The sequence below is a fragment of the Aristolochia californica genome, unplaced genomic scaffold (genome assembly GCF_029961685.1).
Source record: "Aristolochia californica isolate CCGP_79_NKW_82.1479 unplaced genomic scaffold, dmAriCali1.0.hap1 SCAF_4, whole genome shotgun sequence".
In the NCBI taxonomy this organism is placed as follows: domain Eukaryota; kingdom Viridiplantae; phylum Streptophyta; class Magnoliopsida; order Piperales; family Aristolochiaceae; genus Aristolochia; species Aristolochia californica.
In genome coordinates, this window is record NW_027182103.1 from 6,183,672 (window position 1) to 6,200,250 (window position 16,579).

Genomic DNA, 16,579 nt, shown 5'->3' on the forward strand with positions numbered 1-16,579 from the left:
GGATGGATGGGAGGTTGAACCCTTTGATTGAACTTGGAAAAGGGGCAGAAATTTCCCTCTCCTCTTCGGTATGGATCCAGGTAAATAGAAATCAAAATAAGGAAGAAGGAAATTCAGATTCAAGAGGGAACCTGGACCTAGAGCCCATCAAGGAGACCTCCAAACCCTAGAGCTCGTCAAGGAGAACTCCAAACGTTGTTTAACCTAATTCAAGACTTGCCTTTTTTCTCATTCCCTTGCCCTACTCTAAGTAGAGTTGTCGCCAACCATAGTTTTTAGGGTTAATTATTACAATTCTGCCCCTATGGCAATTTAACTTACATAATGCATAAAAACGAATTTAAAACAATATGGAAAGAAAGCTATTAACCCTACTATTAATTTTGTGACTCAGTGCACCTCCGTTGTATGACTCGGTTAGCTATTAAGTTCTCAATAGATAGGAAGTCCACTTCTGGGTATTGTAACCTGGTTACATGGAGAAGGAAAAAATAAAATGTTGTTGCTAGATCTAGTGTAGAAACAGAGTACAGGGCTATGGCTCACATAGTCAATGAGCTTTTGTGGATCATATCCCTTCTCATTGAGTTGGGTTCCTATAAAGAAACCTTTATGGAATTATATTGTGACGACCAGGCAACCATTGATATCGCTTCAAATCTGGTCTTCCACGAAAAAACAAAACACATTGAGAAGAGTGAGAAATTTCAGGTTGGTATCTTATCTCTTAGACATATTTCATCTCAAGGATAGGTAGAAAACATTCTAATGAAACCAATCACATCCAATATTCAAACCACTATATGTGACAAGCTGGATATCTACGATGTTTTCTCTCCCCTAGTTTGAGGGAGAGTATTAGAAGATAGGATCGTAGAATAGTGGCATGATGTAACTTTTCTTTAATTTAAACTTAAACTCTAGTCTTCTCATTGTATTCTTCTTCATGGGTGTTTGTTCAATAGTTGTCCTTCTATGTTATTTGAGATCTTAAATAGGCTTGGTCATTTTGAAGCTTTAGACCTTTAAATGTTTTGCCTCTTGAGGTAAAGTATTTGAAATACTTTAGTTTGCAAATTGTTAGTTCCATTAAGTTTCGTTATTATCAAAATCAATGAAAGGAGTCAACTTAAGGTCAACAATATCCATTGTGATCCAATTTGCCATTAAATAAACATAGTAATAATTATGACATCATTAACAAGATAGGTAATGCAACTCTTACACGTTGGCAACATTAAAATTGATATCTTTTCTTTGGAGTATGATGTCTTCTCTTCATGTTAGAATAAAGAAAAACATGTAATAAAATTTTATTTTCTATATTTATTGTGGTGAAACTATTAAGAAAAGGAAGATTTAGTATTTTAATTTATTTTTTTAAATATGATTTATTGAAAAGTTTAAAGTTTTTACTTACATGTAACATGTTCTTTTGGGAACGTAAAAAATTTTACACATACCAATTCATTGGTCTCCATATCAAAATTGCAATATCCACGATAATGATTGGGTAAAATAGCATGTATATTCCTAGTATGCATTTCTAAAAATTGAAAAAACATAAAAAAGATATTCTATACATAAGTAAAAAATAATATTTAAAATAATAAAAAAATGTTATTAATTTAGGAAGCAAGAGAAGTACCACTTAAATGGAGTTAAGACGTTCTTTTCAATAATCCCTTTCTGAATAAAAAATCATAATAGTATCTCTAATATTGTTTAAAATAGATAACATAAATGATAATAATTAAATCTATCAATGACAATGTAACTGAATAACATGCATAATTATATAACAAAAAAAACATTCATGAGATATATAAATGAATTTTTATTTAAAAATTAAGTTATGAATGTGCTATTACAAAGTGCCACATTATAAAACATATACATTTTACAACAACAATAATTATATTCTACCATGATCCAATTGAACATGATAACTTACATATCATCATAACAATTCATGTTATATATACATATATATAGTTGATCCAATACAAAAAACCATTTGGTACCAAACATGCAAAACGACTATCTCAACCCTCCGATCATGATCAGATGGCTAAGATAGTCGTTGAGCACGATCAAATGGTTGAGATAGTGTTTCGTATGTTTCGCACCAAATAACTTTTCGTATTGGAACAACCTCTCTCTCTCTCTCTCTCTCTCTCTGAGAAAGAGAGGGTAGATCCAATAAGAAAAACCATTTAGTGTGAAACATGCGAAACGACTAAGATAACCGTTGATCGGACGACTGAGATAGTCATTGAACAGACGGTTGAGATAACCATTGATCGGACGGTTGAGATAGCGTTTCGCATGTTTCACACCAAATGACGTATCGTATTGGATTAGCCCTATATATATATATATATGTGTGTGTGTGTGTGTGTGTGTGTATGTGTGTATATATTATATGTGTGGGTGTATGAGTGTCTTCATCTACAATAAAGATCCAGTTGATTCCTTAACCCTATTTTCATATTATTGCTCACAACCCAAATTAGTGTAATTTATGCTAAGATATTTATTTTTTGTTTGGTATACATAGTAATGGACTTGATTACTTTCTATATTCTTATCTTATCATTTTTTTCTTTTTTTTGGTGGCGATTGAGATAAAAACTTTATATTCTCTTTTCGTCTTTGCTTTTTGTTTTATTGTCTATCTATCTATGTGGTCAATCGCTCTTTAATAGAAAGCAATATGATATTTTGTACATCCATTTAAGAAAATTCATAAACTTCATAAAAATGAAAGGAATAAACAATAAATAAGAATAACTTAAATAATTCAAGAAGTAAATAAACAAGAAACATAAAAAGTTAATAAATAAGTTGAAACTAAAATATATTATATTTGAATAAACAAAAATAAACCCAAAATATAAAAACATTTTAAAAATTCAACATGGAGTAAAAATCTTGACCTCTAAACTAAATAGTAGATGATTCTCCCTTATTTCTTGGTGGCACTATTTTGCATCGATTAGCTGAAGCAACTTGAATCCATGGTAAGTTATAAAAACATTCACATATGTTTATTTTATACAATAGTTTTTATATCATATTATTTTGATTTATTTTTGTGTACAAATTTTAGGGGCAACACTTCTTCTAAAGGATCTATATATTTTTCTTTGCTTTCTTTCTTGTTCCGACTTGGATTTAAAATTACAAATTATCTTACTCAGCCAACATAGAGTATAAATGTTTTTCTTTGTTATTTTACAGTCTAAGACCCTTCATTGATCCCCATACTCATTTCTTATATTTTCTTCTTCCATTTTCGTGCATTGAAAAAAAGAGAGAAAAGTAAATAAAAAAGGAAAACTAAAAAATTAAAATATTAAAATAAATGAAAAAAGGAAATAAAATGGTAATAATTAAAATTTTAAAAAATTAAAATAAATAAAAAACTAGTTAATATTCAGGAAAATATAAGTAATAAAAAAGTATACAAAAATAAAGGCAAATAAACTTAAGCTACTAAACAAAGAGTAATTAAATAAACAAAATAATTTAATAATAAGAAAATTTAAATAAATAAAGAAATTTGATGACAATAAAAATTAAGTAATTAGGTACTAAAAAAAAGAGAATACAATTTTTACTTAATAAAAAATCAGAAATAAATTAATTAATAACTAAAAATAATATATATATATATATATATATATATATATATATATATATATATATTATCACACAAGAGTTAAAGATAAATAATATAAAATAATTAAACAAAAAGAACTTCAATGAATAAATAATTTCAATAGAAGGCATTCTAAAACAAGAATTACTAATCAACAAATTTATAAACTCAAAAAGATAGTAATAAAAAAAAATTAAAACACAATGCAATAAGATAAATATGAAATGAAAATAAAGAAATAAATAAAACAATTAGATAAAATTTAAACCATTTAAAAAGTGTTATTTAATAAGAAAAAGAGAATGAATGATTAGTTTCTAATAAAAAAAGAAGAAGCGTATAGTAATTAATAATAGAAAATAATCAAAAACAAAAACTGAATCATAGATAAATTGATAAAAGGAAATTTATAAATATTAAATTTAAAATATTATCAATACATAATAAATTAATAACATCAACAATAATTTAAACATATAATAAATAAATAATAAACAACATAAAATATAAATAATTAGTTTAGAAAACATATTTACTCAAGAAAAAAAATATAATTTAAAAATAAATTAAGTGGGATATTATTAGTATCAAAATTAAAATTAAAATAAAACAATACAATTAATATAATTAAATTAAATTAATAATATAAATTTTAAAAAATTAAATATAAGTAATTTTTAAATAAACCTACCGTAAGATACGTATAAAAGAAAAAGGAATAAATGAACCAAAAATTAAATTTTACATAAAAGGAATATAAAAACGAATAAAAAAAATTTGTTTATAATAAACATATAACATGAATAAATTAATTAAATCTGATTAAATATTTAATTAAATTAAAATTAATAATGGTTGTGATAAATTAAAGTAAATAGAAAAAGGAAAATAAAGATAGGGTAAATTAGAAGATAAAATAGAAAAGAAATATAGTAAGCAAAAAAAATATACATAAATCAAAATCTTAATTTGACATCATACACACAAACAAATAAGTTAAAAAGATAATAATTAATAATTTAGTAAAGTAAGAATAAAAATTAAATAAAATAAGTAGTTAATTCAAAAGGTCATTAAATAGAAAGTAAATATTTATAAATTAAATTTCTTATGAAAATAATTATTGAAAGGTAGACAACTAAAAATAAGTAAAAACATAAAAAGAAATATAAGTAACTTAAATCAGTAAAATAAAAGAAGTACTTAATTGAGAATGAACTAAATATAAATAACCTACTAAGAAAAATAAATAATTAAAAACATAAGAACATAGTCAATAAATATTGAAAATAAAAAATAGAAATACTAAATAAAACTTAATCAGGAAATAAATAAAGGTAAAAAAATAAATTAACTTAAAGCATATAAATAAATTAAAACAAGATAAATTAAACAAAAAAAAAGTTGAAGATTTTAAATTAATACAAAAACATATTTGTCCAACTCCTTTGATTTGAGGTACAAAACAAACTTGGATCTTTAAAACATACATTGCATCCATACATGTTTTAAAATATCATCTGCATCTTCTAAATATGTTAGAAAGTCTTGGTATCATTCATTCCCATACTTTCAAAGTCATTGTAGATGAACTAGCACTGCTAATCAATCAACATCTGCCAAAGTCGATTATCCAAAAGTGCACAGGCCAAGATTATAAAGCATGATTGATCAAGTTAAGTCGATTTATCGATCATCTAAAACATGACTACAACGTGTTATAAAGCTTGACCGATTAGATAGATCAATCAATATTGTTTATGGAAGTGAATTTAACATTGAATGATTGATCCACCTACATGATTGATCGATCATACATAATCTTGCCAATTAGGGACATAAAGCATGATCGATCATACTTGCATTGCACTAGTAAAGGGAATTCTGATTGATCGATCATACCTTGGTAATGATCGATCAACTTAAAATTTTAAGCCCAACTGGAAAATATTGATCAATCACACCATCGATTAATAAGACGCATTCTGATAGAAAATTAGATGTGACACTCGATTGATCGATTACTCACTTTACAATGATCAATATGTGGGTAAAAAATGGTTAGTTTGGCTTGGGGAAATTATAAATACCCCGCCAAACTTCCCATCAAGTATTTATTGGCATATTCTTGAGCTTCTAGTATCAAATATTTAAAAAACTTCTCAAAGTGCTTTTGAGAGAAAGAGTAAGCATTTTCTTTGAAAAATCACATACTCTTTCCTCCATTCCTCTCATCTGCATTTGCATTAGACAAGCTCCTATCTTTTTATTGTGCTGTAAAGTTGGATACTTGGATCTCTTAAAAAGAAAGTACTCTCGAAGTGTAAAGGTGTAAGTGTTTTACCTTTCTTTACATTTGTGAAAGGTTCATCTAAAACCTATTGTAATCTTGATAAAAGGTCATAGCTAGAGTTTGAATCTAGTTAATCTCTTGGGAAGATTGATTGAAGTGTGTCTTGGAGCTACATGTGGCTTAAAGAGAGCCAAAATCTTTTTGATGTAAATTCCATCTATTAGAGCTAAAATAGTAGAATCTCCCAAGCACGGGTTATTGGGCAGTGAATACCAATAGGAGAACATTGATAACAAAAAAAAATGTGTTATCCATATGGTGTGTGAATGTTTTTATTTTGAAATCGCATAATTGAATGATTGCATGTTTTAACTTTTCACGTTTTAGTTAAATTTTAATTTGTAATTTTCAATTTACCCCCCTTTCGAGAAGCCACCTCGGCCAACAAAATATTTGTACAAAATAATCAAATAATATAAGAGACTATACTAAGCTAAATGTAGTAGGAAATAAACAAAAGCAAAAGCTAAAGTAATAGACTACAACCCAAAAAAAGACTATACTAAGCTAAAGTAAAAGAAACAAGGCACATTGGTGTGTCTTCCCTACCCAAAATAGTGTTGTGGGGAGAGAGGGTGGACTCCTCTCCTTCATCCTGTGGAAGATCTCTCACCCTAAAGAAGGTAGGAGCAGACGGTAAGAATCCTTCCAGTTCAAATAGAATAGATACAAGCAAAAACACACAAAAACAAAAGGTAGTAAAAAAGAACAAATAGCTTCAAACAAAACATAGTCTAGCATAAAAGCATGGTGAAGCAAAAATAAAAAAAGAAAAAGAAAAAGAAAGAAAAGTAGTGTGGAGTAACTAACTTTTTGAGTTATCATCCCCAAAATTGTTGGACATTTTTTTCCCAAATTTATTTGACGGTCCTTTTGTATGATGGAATCATAAGATGTATTGGTAGCAATTAAGAAACAGAAAGGATTAAATAACTTACTGTGCTCTGTGATGAACATAGCTTGTTGTTGAACAACATCCTTTTTTTTATAATGATTTCAAAATTCTCACAATTAACAACTTTTGTTGTATCAAAGTGCGAGTAACATATCTTAGATATCTCATGAAAAGACAAAGACGAAGAAAACGAAGAACAAACTAAGAGAAGAAAGAACATGGAAAGAATGGAATAACACAACGTATTTGATTATGATGACAACAACTAACACCTAAGAGAAGATAAAGAACAAAAAACAATAAGTAGAAATAGGGACATGAAAAAAAAGTAGAAATAAAAGCAAAGAAGAAGATAAAAAGTAGAAGAAGAAGGGCATCTAATGTACCTAGTTATAATGACAAAAACAATCACCCGAGAGAAAACAACATGGACAAAACAACAACAAGTAGAAATAGGGATGTGAGGAAAAAGTAGAAGCAAAAGCAAAGAAGAAGATAGAAAAGCAAAAGAAGAACAATATGGTATATCATATGTTTCTTTGTTATATGTTTATTGTTATTTGAAATTTGATTGTATTTCTTTATCAATTTGTTTCCCGAAATTTGATTTTTATTCAATTCCCATTCTTTAGATGATAAGGAGGTGCAAGGAGAGATTGTCGTCTCAGCAAACTCCATCAAAATCTCAAATCCTCAAACCCCTTTCATTTAGGACATAACTAGATAAATTAAATATCACATAAGTACCTCAAATTAACAAAAAATTCAATTAAGTATCATTGAATCCAAGAATATGGTTAACGTTCTAATTTCATTCTTATCAGCTAGTATGCTTATGTGTGATACATCTAACAACTAATTGTATGTGCCCACTTTGAAAGAAAGAATCTTGTTCTAATGTTACGCTTGGAGCTAAAAATAAGAGTTATTTGGTAATTTTTAGGCGAAAAGTATTCATGTGATATTCTAAGGATCTTGTAATCATTCTACAAAAAATCTGCGTTATACAAAATGGAAATATTAAGTCTGTGGAAAAACATAAAATTTTTAATATATTTTACGTTTCAACCTAAAAAATTAGCTTATTGCATATTTACTGTTATTTTTTCGTTTTCAGTTGTTGCTATCATAGATTGAATAATTTACCCCTGAATAATAAAAATCGTGTATTTTTTTTGAAAATAAATTACTTGAATAATGGTCAAAAACACGAATTCTATCCAAATCCGGCCCAACCTATTTAAAAAAATAGTATGTGTCTGAATCTAACTAATTAAAAATAAATTTGAATAAAATCTAGACTTATGGGTGTGGGCAAAAGCCACTTGGTTCTAGGCATCAATTGACAAACCGGGTTTGGGTTTTTATGGGGGATAATGTTTAGGGTTTTAAAAGAAGAAAAAGGTGAGCCATGAGCCCCAGGTGGAGAGAGAAACAAACACATGTGCCTTGGTCTCAGTTGTGCTAATCTGAGCTGTTCTTTAGGAGAGAGAGAGGGCATCAAACTTTAGGATTTACTTCTCAGTAATCTCATTCTCCCCTTTTCTCTCAACATCGGCTTTTGGCTCCTTTATGAGCCAATAATTCTATAAATACCTTCTCTCTCTGCAATTTTTGATTTCTCTCCCTCAGCTGGTTTTTTTATTTTATTTTATTTTTTATGATTTTTATGAGAGAGTAGCAGGGTAAACAAGGGCTCACCCACACTTCGTCATTCGCGTGTAACGTCCGAACAATCCCTTTACACCTTCTCTGCAGCACCGAAACCATATTGGCCTTTGGAGGGGGGTGGCTCTGTTAGAAGAAATTATAGACAGAAAAAGAACTCAAGGAAGGAAGAAATAACTCAACGAATCGCCAAAGAGAGGGAGAGAGAGAGAGAGAGACATACACACACAGTGTCCCACACACTCTCCTCACAGACAGCAGGGAGAGATTCATCTTGTTTCTCTCTGTGGAAATTGTGGAACGGGGATCTTGTCCTCCTACAAAATGTCTTCTTTGTAGCGGACTAGGTAATACTTGCCACGGCCATCGTCGCTCCTCAGATCTTCGTCTCCTCGGTCATTTTCTCTATTACTTGGTGGAACATTCGATTAGGGTTTTTGATTCTTTGTTTTCTATTTTCTCGGGGTTCGAGGTTCTAGGGTTTTGTCTGATCGTTACTCCGTGCTCTGGTTGTGTACACTCTTCGCGATTAGGGTTTGGATCAGGCCAGACAATTATTGGTAATAAGAAGATAAGACATACAGCTGAGGTGCTTCAGAGATCTTGAGAATGGTTTTGTGTTCGGATCTTTCTGGAAGTCTGTCCTGTAAATTCAGTAGCTCTGCTGTTGAGTTTCTTGATGTTTTGGCGAGTTAGAGGGTCTTTTTACTCTATGGAAGAGGACTGCACTTTAAAATATGGCAGAAGACTCGTCTGAGTAACACTGATATGAATTTTAATCAAGTTCTGGTTGGCGAACCAGCTAGTATTTTCTTGCTTTGCTCTTTTCGCATACCCGATTCTGGTTTTTGCTAATAAATAACGGGTGATTATTCTTTACTGGTCTGCAGACGAGGCACAAGATCAGATTACCAACTCTTTGGCTTAAATTTAGTTCGTGAGACTAATTATCTGTAGATTTTCCACTTTATTTAGTATTTTTTAATTGATTGATAACGTTGGTTATCTATAGTGGCAAAGGCACTGAATATCAAATTTTGTAACTTTTTGTCTGGGATTAATGGAACGATACTGAAGGTAGAAATGAAAGTGGTGACATGGTGCATGGACAAGAAGACTACCGTTGCTGGTTCTTTCGCTTTTTGGAACTAAGTCACATCTGGAAATTATTTGTTGGAGAAGAAGCAGTGTTTTTGGTGGAGGGAGAGGCTTATAAGTCTGATCTGGGTTTACTGTGCAATGTCTCGTTGCTTTCCATTTCCGCCACCTGGATATGAAAAGAAGGCTAAGGATGATGTAGCAGATGTACTTGCAAAGGTTAATCTGCTTTCCCTTTTATCTTGTTGCTTCATTCCTTGATTTGGTGCGAACCTTGAGTCTTATTTTGTATCTATGAAATTTGAAACTAGTAGAATTCATCCTATGTCAGCCAAAGGCTTGATTAGTTTATACTTTTTTTTATCCTTGGTGCATTTTGGTGAGTTTGATGAACAAATGTAGACGGGTTCCTGTTCCTCTTTAAGTTGAGCTTGTCAGTATGCTGTAAGCTATTATTTAGAGGGCCGTTTGGTTGATTAGAGTGGACTGGATTCTATTTTGCTCTGTGAAGCAAGCTTTCATTTTATGCCGCTCCAAAGCTCTTTAACACCCCACAGTGGCCCATAGTTTGGTAAACTTTGAAGAAGTTCTTCAGAAACTAGGATATCTCCTTTTTGTCTCTGCTGCAAGAACTAAACTATAGTTTTTCTGGTGTCTGACTTGAGCCATGTTTTGAGCCTGCAAGTTCCGTCCTTTATGAAGATGTTTGGTTTTCTTATTCTTCTTAGTGCACTATTGTCAAGTTATAGTCCTTAAATTTGTTCTCCTGTTTTAGGAAGAAGATATAGTTGCCTTTTTTATGTAGTTCAAATTTTCTATCATGTGAACTAGAACTCTCTCTTTGGTGAGATTGGCTCTTGTTGGAAGTTTGCACTTACTGCTTTATTTTTTGGAACTAATCCTATTTTAGGATTCTTTTCACAATCTAGAGGTCGCCTAGAGCCGGAGTTCTGCTGACTGGCTATGGTTTGTGCTTCTTATATTCTTAGCTATAGTATGTATGGACTGTTGGATTCTAATATGAATATTATACAGCTGCTATTTTGTTACTGATATCACCACTAAAACCAAAGTCAATACTTCTGAAGTTGAAAGATGCTTGATGACAACTGCTATGAGTTTTAGAACCTAATATTATGGGGGCATCCTGAGAACTAACATGTGGCTTTTAATGTTTAAACTTAGTTGATGAACTGTTCAACCTGCTCATGGAACATCTATTCAGGTGCAGAAGTTCTATGTCAGTTAGAGGTGACTCCACAAGTTCTATATTAGTTATGGATGACTCATAGGATTATTTTAAATGAATTACCATTAACAAGTTGCTGATGGGGTCATTATGATTCTTATTAGGCCCTTCTTTCATACTATGCCCTTCATGCAGTTTGAATGGCTAGGGAATTTGCAATTTTAGGACCTTTACAATCACATCTTCTACTCATCTGTGTTAGCCACCTTCCATGATAGTGGCCTAATTATGTGTATCTGGCACTCAAGGGCCTTAGAATACCGAGAAACTCATCATACACACCTGTGGGCAACAGAATGGACTTTTATTTCTGTTGCAATGAAACCTTCTCCATGCTGGAAAGCAATGTCCAAGAACTCCTGGCAGAGGTTTCAACAGAGAGATAACAAGGGGTTGCGTAATTGATATTTTCTGATGGTTTGCAAACAACCTTTGCTGCATGTTGTCAGGGACCAATTCTCTTGCATTTGATAGTTGGAGAGGTGATTAATACCTACAAAACTATACCTGTTTTTGCTTCGTAGGACATTGCATGCTCCGAACTTGCTTAATTTGGGAAGTTCCTTTGCCTTATCATTTTGAACCATCTGGTGCACTTCATTTATTCCTTAGTTTTTCAGGGTTCTCTTCAGTGCTTGGACAATCTGCAAAAGAAAAGGAAAGAAGGCAAACATATTGTAAGCCAGCTCTCTGGAATGGTCAATGTAGATTAGTATGACATACTGAGATCTAACAAATTCATGTAAAAAATGTTTTAGCAGGATCTGATTTGATTGGTTGCCAAAAAAAAAAAAAAAAGAGTGATCTGTTCTAGTTTTGGCTTCTGATTGAACTGGGGGATTTTTTTGCTGCAGTTAGAGCTCAACTTGTACCTGACCCCTTCTGATGAATATGAATTTATATCAAGTAGAATTCTCTATATACCTAAACAGCTACATTAGAAGGTAGGTTTGAATCATTGTGTAGGGTTCTTGATTCTCTTAAAAAAGCTTGTGCTTGGTGCTGAACAAACCATTTGGAAAATTGTTACTGCTCAATACTTTAATTTATTGATAAGTTGTTGGGGTATGTGACTACAAATGTTCGATAATTTGACTTCAAACTTTGTTACTTGGTCATTTGTAGCATTCATTTGTTAGTGTTTGGTGGAATGTGAAAAGGACTGACTATATGTGGTTCTTTTGACTGTAAGCATGACCAAAAAAAAAAAAAAAAAACCGATGGCCGTTTGGTCTAGTGGTATTCTCCTTACATTAGGTGAGTCAGGTCGCGAGTTCGAATCGCCACGCCCCTCGCAAAAAAAAGCATGATATCTACACATTACTGATTTTTGACTTCTTTGACTGTACTTATTACATTTCAGCCTTTCCATTAACACAAAAGTTACATTTTATAGTGTGAAAAGATTACTGACATTAAATTGAATTGTTCTGCATCAGTCATAGGGTATGGTAGTCACTTCTATTAGTGGATTTATATATCAGTTTTTTAGTTTCTTCTGGTGGTCCTCTTTTCGAAAGAATTTCTAAAATAATTTTATGCTTGTGACAAATAAGGAAGCACCTGTCCCATTTACCTGCAAAGAGTCTATGATAAGGTGGTAGTAACTGTTAGTGTGCTTATGATCACTTGGATGCAGAGAACACACAGGAAGATGTTAATTACAATAGTTTTGTTGGAAGAAGGATAAATTTTTTACACATAAAATTGGAAATATTTGCTGTGAGAATCTAGGTAATGATGAGGACCTGTTTGTTTTTTGTGCCATGTAGTCATTATAACATCATCCAAGTGCCTAAAAGTGCATATGTTAACTATTAGTTTAATTTTTTGTCTTTTTTGTTACTTTTTTCTCCAGCATTTCATATTCTTCCTCCATGTGCCATGTCTGTTGGACTCTGAATTCTCTTTTAACACTTAGTTTTTTTTTTTTTTCATGCGATAATCTGTCATGTCTGTCACTTCTTATTTTCTTTCAGTGAACTTATGTTTTCTCGTAGTGTAATTTGTGGGTACAACTTTGTACTGTTTGCTGTTCAATGTTTTGACTGCTTTCATTATTTTTTCTACTCTTTGGTCTTAATTGGGAGTAGTAAATGCTAAATTTTTGTGTACCTGACCCAAAATGTCATTTTCAGGAGAAGCACAAAGAAAAAAAACATAAAAAGGAGAAGAAGGACAGAGAAAAGAAGGACAAAAGAGACAAAGAGAGGAGCAAGGATAAACACAAGGATAAGAAAGATCGGAAGGAGAAAAACAAAAGCAAAGACAAGAAAAGGGACAAGGATAAAGATAAAGACAAAAGCAAAACAGCAGATGAAAAGAAGATTGAAGGAAAAATTGAAAATCACAATGGAGAGAAGACTAGTGAAACCAGCAGAGGAGCTGAAGAGCTTAAGAACTCAAGGGTATTGGAGGAATTGGGAAAGAGGATTAGAAATGAACAAGCAACAGCTGATCAGGTGGTTGATCATGTTATTCCTACAGATCAAAGAAGAACTGAGGGTGCAATCCCACCTTCTGAGAAGATCAAGGAGGATAGAAGGCAACACAGACACAGAGACAGGGAGGATTACAGGATTGCTGGAAACCAGATGGCTGTCAGCCTTGTGGGTCAAGAACAGAGAAGACAAGAGGGGATGGGTAGAGCCCGGGAAAAGGAACTGGAGAAAAAAGGTGAAGGTAAAGAGAAGAGCAATGACAGGGAAGGGGATGATAAGAGGGAAAATAAACACAGGGATAAAGATTGGGAGAACAAGAGAAGAAAAGACAGGGATAAAGAGAAAGAAAAAGAGAAGGAAAAAGTGAGGGAGAAATTGGAGAGAGGGGAGCAGAAGCATAAAGAGCATGATAAGTTAAAAGAAAGCGGCCAAAAAGATCCAATGGGTACTTTTAATATTAATCAACCCTTACCAAAGAGTGGTGAGAAGAGTGCTGTTAACGAGGGAAAACTCAAGAAGAGAAAGGAATTCGAGATGAATGGATTCGTACATGGTGAGTTCCTCTCTTGGTGGGACGTATTGTTTCTTAAAAAATATATATTAAATCCACTTTTGCACTTCTGTTCTATCTTTGTTTACTGTTTTTTGCTTACAGAAAATGACATTCAGCCTAATAAATTGCCAAGACCATCTTCTTCCTCCCATCTGCCCATGGAGAATGGAAGGAAATTAGAGGCTAGCCACATCCGTATTCCTTGCGCTTCAGATAGACAAGGAGCACCTGTTGGCAAGAAGGTAGAAACAAATAAGGAACATAAGATTAATGGTGTAATAGAAAATGTCTCATCTTCTATTGGCTTGAGACCCCCACATACTGATGCTCGTCCATCTTCAAATAACTTGAAGCCACCCCTCACCGTAGAAGCCTGTGAGAATAGTGAAGTATCTCCTACAAAACCTCCCCACCCAGATATGAAGTACCTTAGCCAAATATATTCCATTCCCAAAATGGATGAATGGATAGATTGTGGAGATGACCAGGAGTGGTTGTTTGGAGGTGAAAAAAGTTTTCGGCAAGACACTAAGGTGGAGGATGAGGTTGTTGAAACAGGAATTGCAAAGCCTCTTGTGTGGGCAGAAGCTATGCAGATTGAATCTGCAGATATTTGTGCTTTGCCCTACGTGATCCCCTACTGATATAATGTGATCATGTAAATTATGGGAGCTGATGATTTGTCTGGTTTTGTCAAGGTAACCGTTCTCCTGGATGTTCAGGTACGGGTTCCGACCTGCTGCAGTCATTCTATGCATGTGAGTTAGTCGCTAAGCTGTTTCCATGTGCACATGCTGTCACACGATGCACCATCTTAGCTCTCAAGTAGGTTGCTGTGTCTTTCAGGACTTGCGGTAGCCAGACTGTTCCCTCGGCTGTAAGCATCTTTGACTGAAAAGTCCAGACCAAGCCACTTGAAAGGAATAGATGCAGGAGACTGTACTCATTCATGTGTTTTTGGGAGTTTGAAACCGGAGCTCCAATGACGGGGAGGAGCATGGAGTGATCAGGTCATTCTTCACATACCACAAAATTTTGATTTGTATCATAAGAATCTTATAACAAGAAATGTACAATAGAGGGGAAAGGAAAAGAAAAAAAGAGTCACTGCCATTCATTCATCTTTTATCATACAATGTTGCTTGCATTTCTACCATTTTGAAAAAATGACCCATTTGCATGTGATGACTGTAGAAATAGGGCTGCCACATTAATTTTCCAGTTGCTGATCTCCAGTCAAAAATCACCCTAGGCACAAGACAAGAGGGGATGATACTCTGCCTGTACATAACCTTCTGTTAACAAGCAAGAGGTGTCCTGTGGATGCTCTCGGTGGCTTCTCCTACTTTTAAGGAGTGTTGATTGAACCATGTATAGGGTTTAGAGATATGGTTCCTTATTATACGTAGAATGTCTGATCAATTGAGGAAGAGGAAAGTTTGTGTTAGCAAAGATTTGTTTTTCTGTTTTGTTTTAAGAATTGGTGCCAATCGTCTGCAGATTGTGGAAGATTTGTACAGGCAATTTGGCAGTGGGTGTTTTGTCTTAAAATTGCACCCGGTGTGATTTTTTCCTTGGAACTTTTGAAGATGTTAGGCTTGTTTCGAATGGGATAATGGACTGGTAAAAGAGTTGGGTCAAAATTTCTGTGATGTAGCTTTTGGAACGTCATACTCTTGCTTGTATGGCATTTGGTTCAGTGAATCTGATACTAGAGGTGAGAGATGCTACTTGCCTGTAGTCAAAGTAGTCTTTGTTGAACCTTTTGACTTCTCAGATGGACCACCTCGTCAGTTCACTTGGTAATTTCGCTTCAGATTTGCTTCATTTCTAGAAGAGCCATGTATGATTTATGAGCCTGTGTGTCATTCATAGGAAAAAGAAGTATGGATCCAAGTGCATACAAGTTGTTTTATGGGTCAACCCTAGGACTTTTGGCCTAGGTGTGTTTCCATGGTTGAAGAAAAAACCCTGCTCAAATCATTGGTCCGGAATTGGAAGTGGCTTTTCTTCTGGGCAAGGTGCCTAGTATTTACAATACTAAGGTAGTTAGGAGTTGAGATATTGTTCTGTGCTAGCCTAGTGAGAATTGACACAGGGCTCTTTAAGTGTTTCGGTTTGGTGGAGCTACTCTTGGACGAATTTTCAATGTTCTTGGGGAGAATTTTCTTATTTATAAATCCACGCTTGCAAATAGGGATTAAAGTGATGGATCTTTTAGCTCCTTAGTGGAGCTGGATTGGGTAAAATAGTGCTCATCATGGAATTGATCGACAACATTACCAGAGCTCATGAAGCTGTATCCTATTCGATAGAGTGGGTGAACTTACTCGTGAAGGACATCATCATTACATGGAAATGAAAGAATCCAAAGTGGTTGATGAGTGGGTTATTTTTATAGACAAAATTACCTCAACAAAAGAAGGAACCATAATTTCCATTCTAGAAATTTATGTACCTATGGACGATTTGATTGAGGATTAGCATCCAAGGGCATCTATCCACTGGTGGATCCTTTTAGATTCAATGCCAACGATGCTCTAACCTATCATCGTTGGTGAGGAGCATTGTGAAATTGCACAAAGAGTTAAACAAACTCTACACAACGTTATAAAGAACTTCAAGCTATTAGAGCTATCTTTGGGTTGGATGAATTAA

At 33.1% G+C, this 16,579-nt stretch overlaps 1 protein-coding gene across 9 annotated transcripts; it reads left to right on the forward strand.

The window, feature by feature from the left end:
• Nucleotides 1-8,596: 8,596 nt before the first annotated feature.
• Nucleotides 8,597-15,563, forward strand: LOC137962545 (uncharacterized). Of its 9 annotated transcripts, none has more exons than XM_068809471.1 (6): nucleotides 8,597-9,897; nucleotides 11,548-11,604; nucleotides 13,066-13,921; nucleotides 14,024-14,643; nucleotides 14,768-14,931; nucleotides 15,422-15,563. In XM_068809471.1, exons 1-4 carry the CDS (start codon nucleotides 9,820-9,822, stop codon nucleotides 14,563-14,565), a joined length of 1,533 nt encoding a protein of 510 aa, XP_068665572.1. In that variant the 5' UTR covers nucleotides 8,597-9,819; the 3' UTR covers nucleotides 14,566-14,643; nucleotides 14,768-14,931; nucleotides 15,422-15,563. The 9 variants fall into 9 exon arrangements, with proteins under 9 accessions (XP_068665572.1, XP_068665569.1, XP_068665571.1 ...); XM_068809468.1 differs by lacking the exon at nucleotides 15,422-15,563 and adding an exon at nucleotides 15,116-15,410; XM_068809470.1 differs by lacking the exon at nucleotides 15,422-15,563 and adding an exon at nucleotides 15,174-15,410.
• Nucleotides 15,564-16,579: the final 1,016 nt, after the last annotated feature.

What these genes read in the sequence shown, in the direction of transcription:
- LOC137962545 (XM_068809471.1), top strand. Translation starts at nt 9,820, where the DNA reads ATGTCTCGTTGCTTTCCATTTCCGCCACCTGGATATGAAAAGAAGGCT. An exon ending in TAGCAGATGTACTTGCAAAG is followed by an intron (nt 9,898 to 11,547) that starts GTTAATCTGCTT and finishes TTAGTTTTTCAG; the next exon opens with GGTTCTCTTCAGTGCTTGGA. An exon ending in GATGAATGGATTCGTACATG is followed by an intron (nt 13,922 to 14,023) that starts GTGAGTTCCTCT and finishes TTTTGCTTACAG; the next exon opens with AAAATGACATTCAGCCTAAT.